Here is an 18,029-nt window from a genome sequence, read left to right on the forward strand (position 1 = left end):
CCATTTAATCAAACATATAGTTATCAATTTAAGTATATCTGTTTTAATTTTCCAAACATACATATCTGTTTTATGTTAAGTGATTTGTAACACAATTTGTAATCGCTATGAAAGGCGCAATATACTGCTTTTATAAACTGAATGTGGATTTCCAGTGCCGAAATTATTAGGCAAAAACATCTACTGTATATTATAATTTTCTTTTTTTCCCCAAAAAGTGTGTTTCATCTTTCTTTTACTTTTAAGAATACTATGATGTATTTATCTATTTATTGGTAAGTTACTGACACTCTTAGACAACTGACATAACACATAATTTGCTCTCAAATCCACTTAATCCAATTCAGGGTCAGACTGCCAAATCCTGGACAAGTGCCATGAGCATGGGAAAGGTGCTATATAAATAAAATGTATTATTATTATTATTATTATTATTATTATTATTATTATTATTATTATTAAGGTGACAGTCTAACGCGTGACCAACTCATTCACATGCTGGGGCCAATTATGAATCATAAATCAACTTAACCTGCCTGTATTTTTGTAACAGGAGGACAAATTCTCCCCACAGGGAGAACATGCAGAGTTCACATGTACAACAGTTAGGTTTGGTAGTAAAACTCAGGTTGCTGGATCTGTAAAGCAGTGAGACCACCCAGCAAGCACCATGCTGCCCAAATGATCAGCAAAAGAAATCCGTCTGTTCATCCATGTATTCACTTTAAAAGGCCTCTTAGTACAGTTCAGGAGCAAAGGTGCAGGAGCCTACCCTCACAGCATGGCAAGCAGGGCAGCAACCAAACCCAAATGGGATGCCTGTCAGTACCAGGATGTATTCTCACACACACACACACACACAAACACACATACACATTGGACAAGATCAGAGTTTCTGATTAATATAATCTACACAGCTGTGTCACATGATGACATGTCATTTTGTGACTTGCTTAATCCAGACCAGGGTCTCATATACAGCTGGAGCCTATCTAAGCTAGCATTGGACACAAGGCAGGAACAAGCCCTGGGCAAACACACACAAGGCCCAATTTAGAATCACCAGTTCACCTAACGTGCATGTCTTTGCACAGTGGGAGGAAACTGGTGCACCTGGAGGACACCCACACAGACAAGGGGAGAACATGCAAATGGCAAACCTCCTACAACTGTGCCAACATGCCACCCTGTGTCACATGATTTGAAAGCAAAATGCCATAATGTTGTGAAAAATATACAAAGATATGGAGACAATGACAACTTTATTTCTTTTGAACACCTAATACTGTAGTACTAGGGTGTTGTACTGTGTTAGCCATTATGAATGGGCTGAGAAGTCAAGCAAAATGACTCCTATTGGCTAACTAAAAAGATTACAATATGCAAGGACAACTCAGGCCCCTTCTTCAGGCAGATATTATCAATACATATCACACATACAGTACATTATCATATCACACATACACATCTTGCCTGAAGAAGGGGCCTGAGTTGCCTCCAAAGCCTTCATATTGTAATCTGCTCAGTTAGCCAATAAAAGGGGTCACTTTGCTTCACTTCTCACTACACACCTAATACTGCAAGTTAAAATAAAGCCATTTATTACTCTACAGTTTATTCTCCACATTGACATTCTAAGAATTAAAATCATCTGCTTATAATCACCATACTGTCTCCACTAAAGCCATTTGTCTCATGTTTATAAAAGTTTAGGCTTTGAGAAATTCTCTCCATGATGACTGCCATATTAGAAGACCTCAATATCAGGCCTTTGTGTTTGCTATTATTTTATTAAATGTAAAAGGTCTTGCTAAGATGCAATTGTCATTCTATGTAAAAAAAAAACAATATTATTTAAGTAACGCTATATGTTGTTTATATAGTAAAATTCTTTTAATTGCTAAAAATAAAATATAATATTAATGTAAATCATTATTTTCCTATCATTTCTGTTTATAGAGTGTTTACTGGGCAGCCTTGACTTGATTGTGTTGCACATGCAGATCTGCTTGTTGTATTTCAGAAGGTTTATGATGTCATATTGTATTTAAATTCTCTAACATGAACGGCAGTGAAATAAGAATGCATAGTAACGTAAATTCTAACCCAAGGTTAAAGTGCAAAACTGAAATAAGCAACACATTAAAAATGCTTGCCTGAATGCTATCAATAATGAGAGTAAAATAAATCAATTTTAATAATATGTAGCTAATCATAATTATGTTATTACCACAATAACAGAATCCTGATGGGATGAGCAGGACATGCAGGGTCAGATGTTTAACAGGAAATTGTTGTTCATTTTGTCAAACAGAATTTAAACTCAAGGCCTCTTCATTTGGACGATGAGCTCACCTTAGGGAGGTCGTCTGGATTTGTCTGGAAAGCATTTAGGGATGAGGCCTTATTTTAGAAGTGTGTTATAGACCCCCCAATGCAGTCACCAATTTAATTTACTAATATGAACTAATTAACTAACGTAATCAGCGACTGTTTAATAAGCCATCAGTGAGGTGGGAGCCTGTCTGCAGTTTGTAATAATCAGATAGAATTGAGGGAGTGCATGTGATTGGACCACTGGGGTCAGGTGACCAGCATATCATTCAGTTCTCAGTGTTTTGGAAGAGCGAGGAGAAACAGATGTGGCAGAGCATGAAAGGAATAAACTGGAATAAGCGTTTAGGTGTGAAGACTGAGAGCAAAGAGCAGTGGAGCCGCTTTAAAAACATTTACACAGGACGCAGGATAAGTTCATCCCAAAATCTGGAATTAGAAAATAGCAAATACTACTTGTCTGGGAGTGTCATCACTTCATGTGTAAATCGCATCAAAAGACACGTCTCAATTTAAAATCAAGAAAAATTCAGCATTTTATCTAATGCATTGTGAATGATTATTAGTGTATTTGCTTTATCGAATACTTAAATTATTTTTGTCCTGCTTATTCCCTCCCACACAGCATCAAAAGCACCAGAACTTGTCCATTCAGCAGTCACGGACAGGACAGCCAGATGACACCAGCAGTCAGATGTGCTGTTCCAGTTTGAAGGGGCACTTAAAATGACCGGCATGTCACACCAGTGTGGTACAAAAAGCCAAACAGACATATGGGGGACATGAAAACGTGACAGAGACAGACCTGCAAATCAAATAACTGCAAACGTTCAGGAATAAATGGTCAAAGTGGGCCGCTAACAGCCCATCGGAATGCTGGACCACAACAGTAGTGTTTGGTCAGTGGTCTGTGATATTCTTTTAGTGTTTCTGTCTTCTGATTATTGATTTTTCTAAAAAAAAAAAAAAAATCACATTGACTGGGAAGACCGTGGCCTGCGTGTTTCTATTAAGTACAGTAACATGTAAAAGTGCTCAGTTGGTAGTGAGACCCTCATCGTGCCTGCTTCCACTCTCATAGGGGGCTTGCTTCTTGCAGTCCAATGTCAGCTGAGCAACCATGTGCAGTTCTGTCATTTAATCTACTGTCACTATGACTTATAATACAACAAAAAAGATTAAAATGTATGATCTACTTCTGAATAAACATGCAGCAACAATACAGGACTGAGTACGACTACACAACAGACCTAAATGACTAATGTGAGCAAAAAAAACCCAAAGAATTCAAACTTTAAATCAACAAACAAATAGAGTAATGTACAGGCATACAGAATACATCAAATAGAAATACTAAGAGTAGGATGAAAAAAATAAATCAAAATACATATTATCAGTTATCAGAGCGCTTTAATCTAATGCTATACTGGGTGAATTCATCCTTAAGGTGCATTAATGGCACCAGTCCATTGATTATATGAGACATCTATCTATCTATCTATAAAATAATGTGTAACAGTATCTATCTATCTATCTATCTATCTATCTATCTATCTATCTATCTATCTATCTATCTATCTATCTATCTATCTATCTATCTATCTATTTTATCCTGCCTACTATACTACAATCTATCAATTTTATCCTACCTATTATACTAAAATAGTAGAGTCAGAGCGCAGGGTCAGCCATTGTACAGCGCCCCTAGAGCAATTACAGGTTAAGGGTCTTGCTCAAGGGTACAGCAGAGTATTATGTCTTTTGGCAGTGACAGGGATTTCAAAAGGCAACCTTCTGGATACCAGCTCAGATCCTTAGCTTCAGAGAGATATGTGAGATATTTGTCAGATATTCTACATTTGGGGTGTCTAGGAAGCTGAAACATGAAAAAAAACAAAAAATTATCACTATTATTATACAATAGCTGCCAAATACTTCAATCTTCTTGAGGAAATAAAATTGAAAGTGGAGCTACTTACTACAGTGCATCCGGAAAGTATTCACAGCGCATCACTTTTTCCACATTTCGTTATTTTACAGCCTTATTCCAAAATGGATTAAATTCATTTTTTTCCTCAGAATTCTACACACAACACCCCATAATGACAACATGAAAAAAGTTTACTTGAGGTTTTTCCAAATTTATTAAAAATAAAAAAATTGAGAAAGCACGTGTACATAAGTATTCACAGCCTTTGCCATGAAGCTCAAAATTGAGCTCAGGTGCATCCTGTTTCCCCTGATCATCCTTGAGATGTTTCTGCAGCTTCATTGGAGTCCACCTGTGGTAAATTCAGTTGATTGGACATGATTTGGAAAGGCATGGGGAAGGTTACAGAAAATTTTCTGTTGTTTTTAAGGTCTCAATGAGCACAGTGGCCTCCATCATCCATAAGTGGAAGAAATTCGAAAACCACCAGGACTCTTTCTAGAGCTGGCCGGCCATCTAAACTGAGCAATCAGGGGAGAAGGACCTTAGTCAGGGAGGTGACCAAGAACCCGATGGTCACTCTGTCAGAGCTCCAGAGGTCCTCTGTGGAAAGAAGAGAACCTTCCAGAAGGACATCCATCTCTGCAGCAATCCAGCAATCAGGCCTGTATGGTAGAGTGGCTAGAGGAAGCGACTCTTTAATAAAAGGCACATGGCAGCCCGCCTGGAGTTTGCCAAAAGGCACCTGAAGGACTCTCAGACCATGAAAAAAAAAATTCCCTGGTCTGATGAGACAAAGATTGAACTCTTTGGTGTGAATGCCAGGTGTCACGTTTGGAGGAAACCAGGCAAAGCTCATCATCAGGCCAATACCATCCCTACAGTGAAGCATGGTGGTGGCAGCATCATGCTGTGGGGATGTTTTTCAGCGGCAGGAACTGGGAGACTAGTCAGGATAAAGGGAAAGATGACTGCAGCAATGTACAGAGACATCCTGGATGAAAACCTGCTCCAGAGAGCTCTTGACCTCAGACTGGGGCGACGGTTCATCTTTCAGCAGGACAACGACCCTAAGCACACAGCCAAGATATCAAAAGAGTGGCTTCAGGACAACTCTGTGAATGTCCTTGAGTGGCCCAGCCAGACCCCAGACTTGAATCTGATTGAACATCTCTGGAGAGATCTTAAAATGGCTGTGCACCGACACTTCCCATCCAACCTGATGGAGCTTGAGAGGTGCTGCAAAGAGGAATGGGTGAAACTGGCCAAGGATTGGTGTGCCAAGCTTGTGGCATCATATTCAAAAAGACTTGAGGCTGTAATTGCTGCCAAAGGTGCATCGACAAAGTATTGAGCAAAGGCTGTGAATACTTATGTACACGTGATTTCTCAGTTTTTTTATTTTTAATAAATTTGCAAAAACCTCAAGTAAGCTTTTTTCACAATGTCATTATGGGGTGTTGTGTGTAGAATTCTGAGGAAAAAAATGAATTTAATCCATTTTGGAATAAGGCTGTAACATAAAATACAGTGGAGAAAGTGATGCGCTGTGAATACTTTCCGGGTGCACTGTATGTGGTCCATTTTCACTTCCATGTTTCGTGGACTGTATGCCAGTCTCTCCAGTCTGTGCTAATAGCAGCATGCCCAGTTCCAATGCCTGCAAACATACTTGTGCTTTACAAAAATGGCTGCATATTAATGTACTAGTAATAGGATGTCAGGGCCGACAGGGTTAAGTATAAGCTAAGTGAGTTGACCATTAGGACTATGAAGGAATGGCTAATGAAGATGAGGCTGATGTGAATAATAAATTAAAAGTCAGTCATTTCAAGAAGCCATTAGCAACACTAGTAATGTTTTGGCTGTATTTTACATCAATTTAATTGTGTTGAATTAAAAAAAGTTTCAATTTCTACCAAAAACCTGAACATTTCTGGAAATGTCCAAACCCTTGACGGGTAGGGTATGTACAGTATATACATGGTAAGCATTAGCCGCTGCATGTTGTCATGGTGAAATATTTCAAGGGTGTAGTGCATTTCTCACATTTTTTGAAATCCCAAGTGTCATGGATGGCTTGGTGGTGCAGTGTGTCGCACTCTGGCCTCACAGTCCCACAGGTGTAGCTCCCATCTTGACCTGAGCACTACATCTAGAGAGACTGCATGTCCCCCAGTGTCTGCTTTATTTTTTTCCCCCAAGTATGATTTTTCTTGTACATCACATCTCATACTAGGGGCACTGGCAGCTCAAATTGGTCTTTAGTGTGTGAGTGTGTGTGTGTGTGTGTGTGTGTGTGTGTGTGTAAGAGAGAGGACCCTGAGATTTCATCTTGGCCCAATGCTTCTAGTGTAGACTCCAGACTCCCACAACCCTGAATTGCATGGTTTGAGAATGCTGTGTATGATTTATTCAAAGTGTCAAGATGCTGACACATTAACAAAGCATGCTGGTATAAGCCAATAATAACAAATTGCATTTGCCTAAGAGATGGATAATGAAAAGTGAAAGTCTCCTCTTTAATCGTGGACCATAAGTGAGATCAGAACGCCTGGCCTACACCTCGAGGCCTACTCCGCCCGTCTCTAGGCATTTTCTTCTGCGTTTTGTTTCTTTGTTTGAATTTTTCTTTCCACTTCCTCGTTTTGGAGCCAATCGGCTGTAAGGACATCATAGCTGCAGGGCTTACTGTCAGACTCCTCCTTACACAACACATACAGGGAAGTCTCCTCTGCACTCCATGTTTTCAGCTTGAAATCAGTGAGAGAGAGAGGATGATGGAAACCCAGGATCCCGAGTCACTCGATCAGTTTTGCTGCTCTGTGTGTCTGGAGGTCCTGAAGAACCCGGTAACCCTCCCCTGTGGACACAATTACTGCGCGGAGTGCATTCAAGAGTACTGGGATCAGTGTGGAGTGCACAGCTGCCCTCAGTGCAGGGAGTACTTTCCCTTGAGGCCTGCCCTCTGTAAAAATACACTGCTGGCTGAGGTTTTAGAAAAACTAAAGAGTGAGAAGGTCAGCAATTCTCAGTCAGACTCTGACGCGGGACCTGGAGATGTGGTGTGTGACGTGTGTCCAAAGAGAAAGAAGAAGAAGGCGTTGGCATCCTGCTTCACCTGCCTGGTCTCCTACTGTGAGGCTCACATCCTGCCTCACCGGGAGTCAGAGGCGTTTAGAGCGCACAAGCTGGAAGCACCAGCCGGAAACCTGCAGGAGAGACTCTGTACGGAGCACAAGACGGAGGTGCAGCTTTACTGCAGGACGGATCACACGTGTGTCTGCTTGCTGTGTGTCGCGGTAAAGCACAAGAACCATGAGCTGGTGGAACCGGGGATGGAGAGAGCAGAGAAGCAGGTATGGAGGACCTCAGGGTTTGGTGGTGGTGGCAGGCCTCTCAGGCATTTCAACTTAATCCAAGTCGAGACGGTGTAGGGGGGAAATCTGACAGCACTCGTCACAAGGCAGGGACCGAGGTGCCAGTTCATCACAGGCACACTGGCACTAAACGCTCATATAGTGCCAAATAACCTCCATGTCTTTGGGATGTTGGGAGGAACCCAGAGAAAAATTCAAATTCCATGCTCAACTATCCATATGTGAGATTTGACTCCAGGACACTGCATTTGTGAGGAAGTGGTGCCATGCTTTGCATCACCATGCCAGGCCTCTGCGGTTGGTTCAAGGATTTATTCAAATTAGATGCAGGTTCATAATAAAGTCAGTAAGGTTCAAAATTACTTAAATGACAAAGATGTAGATAGATAGATAGATAGATAGATAGATAGATAGATAGATAGATAGATAGATAGATAGATAGATAGATAGATAGATAGATAGATAGATAGATAGATAGATAGATACTTTATTAATCCCAAGGGGAAATTCACATAATCCAGCAGCAGTATACTGATACAAAGAAACAATATTAAATTAAATAGTAATAAAAATGAAAAAAAATTAAAATAAAATTAATGTTCGTATTTACTCCCCCGGGTGGAATTGAAGAGTCGCATAGTGTGGGTGAGGAACGATCTCCTCAGTCTGTCAGTGGAGCAGGACGGTGACAAAAGTCTGTCAATGAAGCTACTCCTCTACAAAGTAGCATAGTGTAGTGGTTAAGGATTTGGATCTCAAACCCTGAAGCGGTGGATTCAAATCCCACTACTGACACCCCGTGACTATAAGCAAGTCACTAAACCCGCCTGCCCTTCAATTGGGAAACACAATAAAGTTGTGCAGGCATCTACCATTTTCTTTCTACCTGTGGCTGATGAAAGTCTGGGCAAAGTTAACACAGTGATCTCCCATCTCTCCACGCAGAATCAGATGGCTGTGACACAGAAAAGGATCAAAAAGCAAATCCAAGATAAAATTCATAAAGTGAAGAAAATGAAAGAGGCTGTACTGCAACTCAAGGTGAGTCTTGAATATGGCTGCTGCCTGAAGGTGTGTGTGACACTAGGAACAGCGGAAGTGTAGAAAGAACAAAGGCAAGACAATGTCAAGGTGTTGAGGTACCTGCAATAATCCATTTGATTGCTATTAGAACACTGGAACATAAAGAAAATAAAGAGAATTACTCAAGTCTGGTGACACCTGTGTGCCTTCCTCAATGGTTATGAAAGGACTGACGACATCTTGGTAGCTTGTCCTGGGATCTAAAGAGGCTCATGGTGGCTGCTGACCTTTTTCTGAGCCCTGATCTTCCAGTCTGCAGCCAGGTGGGTGAGTGACAGTGTTACATTCAAATCAGCCTGTGGTGTACCCTTAAAATGAGTCCCCATTGTTTTCAGACTAAATAATGAACTAGTGAGACCACATCTGGAATACAGTGTGTAGTTCTGGTCACCACACAAGAAAAAAGACATAGCAGCACTTGAAGCTGTGCAGAGGAGAGCACCCTGGTGCATCCCAGGACTTAAGGACATGAGAGACTCCATGGGACCTAATCCAGGTCTTCAAAAATTTCAAAGGCTTCGATAAAACCGCATATCCTTCAGTGCTGACACCTCAAACCATTAAACCCCAGAAGCTAATGAAATATATTGTTAACTTCTCCTCAGAGTTCAGCAGAGATAGAAGTGCAGGAGTGTGAGAAGATCTTCACATCTCTAATTCATAGCATTGAGAGGCTGAGGTCAGAGGCGACTGCGCTTATTAGAGACCACGAGAGGAGAGAGGTAAGAATGAATGAAGAACTCATAGACCAACTGGAGAGGGATATTGAGGGGCTGAAGAGGAGAGACTCTGAGCTGGAACAACTGTCAAAGATGGACGATCACATCCACTTCCTCCAGGTATGAGGGCTGTCTCCAAACAAAATTAAGGGAGGCTCACGGGAGTCTTCAAAATGATGTTTTCTCTGATGTTTTTCTTCTCTCTGTTCTTTACATGTAGAAGTTTTCATCATTTCATGAACAACCTGAAGATGGAAACCCAACAGAAACTGCCATCCATCAAGATTTACTTCCTGATACATTAAGCAAGAACCTTTCTGATCTGAAAAAATGTCTGCAGAAGATAATGAGCTGGGAGTTTGTGAACACAGTAGAATCGGGTGAGTTATGCATATCTCTCTATATATATAAAATCCTACGTCTGTCTGTTTGCTTTTCACAAGAGAACTACTTAATGGATTTAGATTGGGTTTTTTTCTGTAATCTGCTTGAACATTCTGGTTGATTTTACGACTTCTCTCATCCCGCTAAGACAGTGTTTCTCAACCTTTAAGTATTTGCGACCCGGGTTTTCATAACAGTTTTAATCGCGACCCACCCTAACATTTTTTTGAAATGTAGATGCATATTTTATTACTAGCCATGTGAGCCCAACTATGTTGCATGTGTTAAAGTTGTCTGTGAAGGGCTCCCTGTTTAAACGCGGCTGCCAGTCATGAACTGGGCCCTTCGTCGCACAGCATTATGATTTTTCATAAGGGAAACAAAATTACAAACGAAAACCACTGGACATTGATTTGATAGGAATGGCCTGCTCGGAATCACTGTCCGAATAGTAATTATGTGGTGGTGTAGGAGCATTTCTGCTTTTGTCCGTTCACAGTCCGTCTCGTTTTCACGACGGTATCGTTTCCTCTCACGATGTCTTCTCAACCTTTCTCCAATCTCGCAGGTTGCTTTGTGGCAATCCAAAGAGTAAGGCAATATACACGGAGCAGTGGTTATAAAAGGGGGACACATAGGTATCCAGGCTCTTTAAAGCATAAATAGGGATCACTTCACTGACATGTGAGCAAGCCACGGTACAACTGTGAGATGCACAGCACTCGCCGCTACAACGTAACAATAATAATTTCTGGAACGTGCTGTTACGTTGTCATTCATTTTACCCACTGTCTTTCTTTCATTCATATGTTACGTAGGCACGTACCTTTTATCTTCAGCAATCTCATTCTCTAACCAGGCCTCAGGAGCTAACCAGCGTAACACTGTCCACCACCCCTTTTGTTATTCCGGCACATCATTGACATCCGTGAGTAACAACAATGTACTAAACTGGAAGGTGGTCTACGCATGCGTGGAATTCGCGGACAAACAAAAGATCAAGATCTAAATGAAGATCTCTTTAGTTAATTTAAAGCACAACAATTTGTTTAGTTTGAATGTCTGTGTTTTAAGGTGTGACTGGAGTACTACAGTCTTCAGTAGTAAAGGCCTGGAGGAGATTCTTAATGCAATGTCTATGTTTTAGCTGTCTCTCTACTGCCATCTAGTGCGTCTTCTTCTAATTCATTCGCGGACAAACAAAAATCAAGATCCAAATGAAGATTATATATAGAGATACCTACTTAACTTTCATCGACATTTATCTAACTCTATATTTATTGTTCTAGCATCAGAATGTAGTTTAAGTTAATTTGGTTTGGTTTCAACAGATGTTTTTTTCATATTTTTTCACTTTTTTTCACATCTTGGTTGAGAACCACTGCGCTAAGAATCATAGTTCGCTTGTAGGAGCAATATATTCGCACTAATCTAAGACAGAGGCTGCGGGCCAAGGGATGGGGGAAGCGTGACGTCAGGAGTGGGGAGCCAGGCAGGGCCCTCCTCGCTGTCCTGTTTCACTACTACGTGGGTAGAGCCTGTGGAGACATCTAGTTTTAGATATTAGGGAAAGAAACCAGGGTAGAGCTGAAACCGGATTTATGATCAATCAGTTATGAGCGAAAGAACTCACAAGAACTGGAAATTGTATAAGAACCACGAAATAAAAGCATACTGAGAACACAACACAAGAGTGGTTGTAAAAACAGGGTCTGGTTTAAACAGGGAAGAGTAATAGGCAATGCGACAAAACTGAATCCAGAAAGCAAAACAAAAGTCCTGACTGTCTTAAGGTGTTTTCATACTTAGTTTGTTTAGTGCAATTTTTTCAAACTCTGGTGTGATTTCCCAGAAAGTTCATTTCTGGCTCGTTTAGGTAGATGTGAACACAGAACACCCTTACAGAGATCCTGTGGAAAGGGAGGTTTTGGTGCGGTACGCATGAGATATGAATGTGATCTGACACGAGACCAATCTAACTACAGAAAGCACTGTGCTGTGTATATGAAGTTGTACGTGTTGTGTAGTCAAGCTAAGAATCTGCTGTAGATACTGTAGTTAGGGAATCTCATTCCAGCGTAATGAGTCGAGGGTTAACATGCAGCATTCAAAACAATAAAACAGTAAACATAAATAGGTACAAATGTGATAGGATTTGTATACCCGCACAATTTCCAGTCAATCAGAGCAAGCCTATCACTTGACTCAAGGAGTTCATACATGCCTCACTCATGATCATAGAGCATTTGAAAAAGAAAAAGAAAAGGAGTAAATTTATTTGTGATTTGGTCGATCACAACACTTACAGATGTGGTAAGAAACAAATAGTAATGCCTTGTGAGCCCAACGATCAAACCTCCTAATCTTACCCCACAAAGTGATGTACGCAGTTGAGCGTTTTTTCGATGTGATCGTGTTTTGGGCATGATGCGGAAAAGGAGGCACACTAACTCTGACATATGTAGTGAATGTTTATGAAACATTTCAAAATTAACACAGCAGACATGTGATTTAAGAGGCTATGTTCATGTGGTGTCTCATGGAGAGTGAACATACAACATTGTACAGTTAAATGAAACTCACCTGACACATCTACTGTCATAAAGCTGAAGTAAAGCAGCGGATGCCCTCGGGAGAGCTTGCTTCTTTTTGCACACTTACTCACCTGAAACATGTCCCTTTCGCACCTTTTGTGCTTGGTTTCCTAGGAAAAAACAAAATGTTTCTGCACAATGCAAGAATTCCGCAATGTGTCCATGGAATGTTTATTAGTATGTTCAGTTCTCTTGAAAGTATGTCGAGTTCTCCTGAAATGCAAACAAACTAGCTGAAAATCGAAGCAAAATAAAGAATCATCTCTTGATTCAGAACAAAACAAAAGGACTGCAAGTGTGAAAACATCTAAAGTAACTAATCATCCCCTAATTTGGAACAAAATAAATGGACTATAAGTGAGAAAATGCGTCTACAACTCTTTCCATAACTTGTTAGAATTTGGTTTAATTTGGTCATTTGAAGAAGGAATGTAGGACACTGTCATCCTTAAATGGCCGTTAATAAATGACATCATGAACAGACTACGGCAGCATGATAATCACATGCTGGCAACGTCACAACGTTTCTAGAAAAGCAACAGTGGTCATAAGAAATTGTGATGATTGGGAAACATAAAAATAAAAATTTCTAAATTCTGACAAAATGTGCATCATAAAACATGCTGAAAAATGTGAGGATCATTAGAACATTCGAACAATCTAAACGAGAACAGGCCATTCAGCCCAACAAAGCTTGCCAGTCCTCTCCACTGAATTCTTCTAAAATAACATCGAGTTGAGTTTTGAAAGTCCTTAAAGTCTTGCTGTCTACCACATTACTCCATGTGTGAATGGTTCCCTTTGTAAAGAAGAACTTCCTAACGTTTGTGCGAAATATTCCCTAAACCCTGTAGTTAGGATATAATGGGTTGGATAATGGATGGATGAAGTTGCCATCTGTGTCTCCATGTTCTTGATGAACTAATTTTAAATAACAGTCTTGATCCACTGGACTAATGCCCTTCATAATTTTAAACACTCCAATTATGTCTCTCATTTTGCTTGAACTGAAAGTTTCAACTCTTGTAATCTTTCCACATAGTTTATCCCCTGTAAACCTGGAATCAGCCTAGCTGCTCTTCTCTGGACCTTTTCTAGTGCTGCTATGTCCGTTTTGTAGCCTGAAGACCAAAACTGCACACAATACTCCAGACGAGGCCTCACCAGTGTGTTATAAAGCTTGAGCATAAATCACGTCACAATACTTATATTCTGCTTTTCGTCATTTGTATTCAGAGGTAACAACTCCAAGCAACATCTTGCAAGATGAACAACTGATGAGTCGAAGTCACTTCTTACAATGTAAGTCCATTTTTCATCTTTAAATTTGTTGTCAGGGCCTGATTACCCAGCACAGGGACGTTGGGGACATGACCTCACCAGATGTAGGACAGATCCCAGTCCTTGACAGGGCACCAGTCGATTGCAGAACACAGTCTGTCACACACACACAAGTAGGAGTTTCATTGTACTCCATTAAAAATTAATTGGCACATACTCGCTCATGCTAATTTAAAGTGTTCATTTAACACATAAGTCTTTAGAATGTCTGAAGGACATCAAAATGGACACAGATATTAGGAGAATGGGATGATGCCACCTTCATCTCCTTGAGCTGTGAACCAGCAGCACTAACTTGTGCAGATTCACGTCAATGTTTATTTTTAATTTGCTTTATTGAATTTTAATATCCTAAAAGCAATCTGTCTATTCTTCCATACCTTCAAAAGTTCAGAATCTAATGTGAAGGTGTGATGGTGGGTGGCACTGTTGGGTAGAATGTTACCCCAAGGTTATACTGAATGAAATTAATTTATGCTATAATATGAATTGTAAGCCCCCAGGGTTAGGGTTAAGATTAGGGTTATCCGTCCAAATCAGTACAATTTGTTTTGAGCTTTCTAGTTTAGAACCACTCAGGACACTTCCTAGAGTTGGTCTTGCACCTGAAATGAGTAACTGGGCAAGAATGACTTTGGTCAGGGAGGTGACCAAGAACCCAATGGCCACTCCAAAAGAGCTTCAGAAGACCCCTGTCAATCATATAGAAACCGTAACAAAAGGTTCAATATCATCTCACTGAAAAGCACAAGAGTTTGGAAGAATGACTCATTTTTTTCTACAATGGTCTCTATCTACTTTTTGAAACCCTCACTAGCCTGGCTGGTATGTTTCCCAGGGTCTTCATCATCATCAAATAAGATTCTTTCATCTCATCACACTCCAAACTCGTACATGTTGTGACACGGAAACAAAGACAAGGAAATAAAGAGATTTATATGGCAAGTCATGGAGCACAGTATTAGATGTCCTGCTGGGTTGTGAAATAGCAAACCATACTCTTTGGGGTGTTAAAATGCTAATTGTCCTCCATAACTGATCATTTAGTGCTAAGTGAAATAAGGAGACGGATGTAAAAAATCTTACAAACGGTGACTTCAACCTTGGGTGACATAGTGGTGCATTGGAAAGGTCACCTCAGGTGACATCTGTAGCAGAAAGAAGACTGGAGTTTCAGGAAAAGGAGAAGGGGTTAACAAGTGAGAAAAGACATCCAGTAAAGGGTCATCTGTACATTTGATGATGGGCAGAAAGCGGGTTTACTAATTCATAGTTATATGATCTGATACATGCGGTGGGCTGGTGCCCTGCCCGGGGTTTGTTCCTGCCTTGCGTCCTGTGTTGACTGGGATTGGCTCCAGCAGACCCCCGTGACCTTGTAGTTAGGATATAGCGGGTTGGATAATGGATGGATGGATGAGCTGATACATTTAGTGATTTATTGTTTTCCAAAACTAATTTTTCATTAAAAGAGAGTAATTACATTGGGTTCACAAAGTAATTCACGTTCTCTACACATAACTGTGCTGTAGATTTAAAGTTAACTTAGATACATTTGCCATTTTTGCCCATCAATCTACACTCAAAAACCCATAAGGACAAAGTGAGAACAAGCTTCCAGAAAGGGGTGCACATTTATTAAAAATCAACAACTATTTCAGTCTCCTTCATATCAGTCTCCAGACCATTTTCTATGGCACACCAAGCTGTGGTCTGGTGCCTTTTGTTTGCTTCAGTTCTCCTTGAGGTGTTTCTAGATCAAACTGAATTAATTGGACATCATTTACAAAAACACTAAACTATTCACACTGCATGTCAGGACAAAAACTAAGCCATGAAGTCCAAGGAACTCTCTATGGACCTCCACAAACAGATTGTGTTGAGGCATAGATTAGAGAAAGGGGACAAAAGCAATTGTAAAGCTTGGAGTTTTCTTTGGAGCACTGTGGCCTAAATAATTGTGAAATGGAAGGCCGTTGGAACCACCAGGTCTCTTTCTAGAGTTGGTAGTCCACCCAAATGGAGTAACTGGACAAGAGTGGCCTTGGTCAGGGAGGTGAACCTAATGGATAGATAGATAGATAGATACTTTATTAATCCCAAGGAGAAACTCTAACAAAGCTAAAATGCTCTGTTAAGATGGAAGAACCTGTTAGAAGGACAACCACCACATCAGCGCTCCATCAATCAGGCATTTATGGCAGATTGGCTGGATGGGCGCAACTCTTAATTAAAGTTGGACTTTGCCAAAAAGCATTTATAGGGCTTTGAGAGCACGAGGAAAAACTGTTCTAATGATACAAAAATTGAAATCATTGGGAACTGCCTATTGGTGAAGATTGGTGGTAGCAGCATCATGCTATGGGGTGCATCGTAGTGGCAGGGACAGGGAGAAGGGTCAGAATTGAGGGAAGGATGAACTCAACCAAATACAGAGAGAGGTCCTTGAAGAGAACCTGCTCCAGAATGAGGTGACAGTTCACCTTTCAGCGTGACAATGACATGAAGCATGCAGCCAAGCCAACAAGTTTCTGATTGTCGTTGGGAGGCTTAACCAAAGCCCAGACGTACTGTAAACTTCAAAGACCTTGTGTGGAGAGACCTGAAAATGGCAGCTTGCAGACGCGTGAAATCCAATTTACCGGAGCTTGAAAGGATCTGCCAGGAAGAATGGAATAAAATGGGTGTGCAAAGCTTGGGGAGATTTACCAAAAGACTCAAAGCTGGAATTAAAGGCCAGAGGGGCTTCAACAAAGTGCAGAATTAGGGGCCTGAATACTTATCTGAATGAGAGATTACAGTTTTTCATTTTTAATAAATTTGTAAACCTTTCTGAAAACATGTTTTCATTGGGTCATTATGGGTTATTGAGTGTTAATTGACAAATGTATCCATTTAAAATTAAATCTGTAACCGACACTGCCCCAGCAGGGCACATTCACTCAAACATCTACACTAACTAATGCAGGCAAAGGTACAAATCATCAGATCATCTAACCAGCATGTCTTTGTGCTGTTGGGGGAAAAAAAAAAAATCTTGAAAAACCCAATACAGACATGCAAACTCTACATGGTTTCTGATTGGTCCAAAATAATTTAAAAGCTTTGGAACAGCAATGCTATCTACTGTATGACCATTTTCACGTTTGCCTAATTCACTTTACACTCTTCTTTAATTCCTTCAGACTCTTGTGAGGTTACATTGGACCCCAGCACTGCACACAGAGATCTCTATCTATCTGAAGAAAACAGAAAGGTGACTTGGGGGTCCGAGACCCAATACCCTGATCATGCTGACAGATTTGACTGTTGGAAACAAGTTCTTTGCAAGAAGAGCCTAACTGGAAGGCGCTGGTACTGGGAGGTGGAGTGGAGTGGCTACTCGGTTGTCATTGGAGTTTCGTATAAAGCAATCAGCAGGAAGGGACTCAGCCTGGAGTGTGTGTTGGGAGCTAATGACAAGTCCTGGAGTTTGTGCTGCAATGACTCTTCTTATTCGGTTTTACACAATAACGAGGAGACTGAAATCATTGCGCCCCACTGCTCCAGAATTGGTGTGTACCTGGACTATCCCGCTGGCTCTCTGTCATTTTATAGCATCTCAGACACAATGACACTCCTGCACCGGTTTACGGCTTCCTTTGTTGAGCCCCTCTATCCTGGCTTTCTGGTTGAAACTGACTCCAGCTTAACAATCTGTCGACTACACCAGTCTGCCCAATGACCGTGGCTGTTCTTTCTTGCAGGCTGCTTTCAGATCTCTTAGTTTGGGTGGGTGACATTTTAGATGGGAAACTGAGGCAGAAACAACCACAGTGAGCCATGACCAAACACTGGTCAGTTCCAGAAGCAAGTGGCGCCCTACGTCTCTGAAACAGAATAAGTTTATAAAGCTCAAGATCTGAATATGTATGAATGGAAGAACAGGAGGATATGAACAGAACAAAATCTTGATCACTTTGAGTTTGGGTCAACATAAATATTAAGTGTAAACCTTCTGGTAAGGCCTGTGTAGTCTTTCTAATAATATTAAAGCACAAGATAGTGGATTACCAGCCATTACTATCAAGTAGAACTGACCATACCATGAGAAGAGGACTGTGAGGAGGCAGCATAATGGAAGACCAGCAAATACAATGCAAGGGCCAAATGGTAGCAAACCTGGCTGTTTCCAGTGGAGGTGGGCTATCAGAGATTCCCCGCACAGCCAGTGTGAAATCTGTTGACCTTGATGGCCAGGACAGAACAACAGTAGCCCAGAAGT

At 40.8% G+C, this 18,029-nt stretch overlaps 1 protein-coding gene across 1 annotated transcript in view; it reads left to right on the top strand.

Moving 5' to 3' along the window:
* The first annotated feature begins 6,997 nt into the window (after window positions 1-6,997).
* LOC120538134 overlaps window positions 6,998-18,029 on the top strand; it is a 97,886-nt gene continuing 86,854 nt past the window's right edge. The window contains exons 1-6 of the mRNA XM_039767568.1: window positions 6,998-7,623; window positions 8,590-8,685; window positions 9,333-9,566; window positions 9,667-9,826; window positions 13,661-13,726; window positions 16,951-17,487. Coding sequence (XP_039623502.1) covers window positions 7,042-7,623; window positions 8,590-8,685; window positions 9,333-9,566; window positions 9,667-9,826; window positions 13,661-13,726; window positions 16,951-17,487 — 1,675 coding nt within the window. The 5' untranslated portion in view covers window positions 6,998-7,041. The remainder of the gene's footprint in view (window positions 7,624-8,589; window positions 8,686-9,332; window positions 9,567-9,666; window positions 9,827-13,660; window positions 13,727-16,950; window positions 17,488-18,029) is intronic.

The sequence above is a fragment of the Polypterus senegalus genome, chromosome 10 (assembly GCF_016835505.1).
Source record: "Polypterus senegalus isolate Bchr_013 chromosome 10, ASM1683550v1, whole genome shotgun sequence".
NCBI classification, from domain to species: domain Eukaryota; kingdom Metazoa; phylum Chordata; class Cladistia; order Polypteriformes; family Polypteridae; genus Polypterus; species Polypterus senegalus.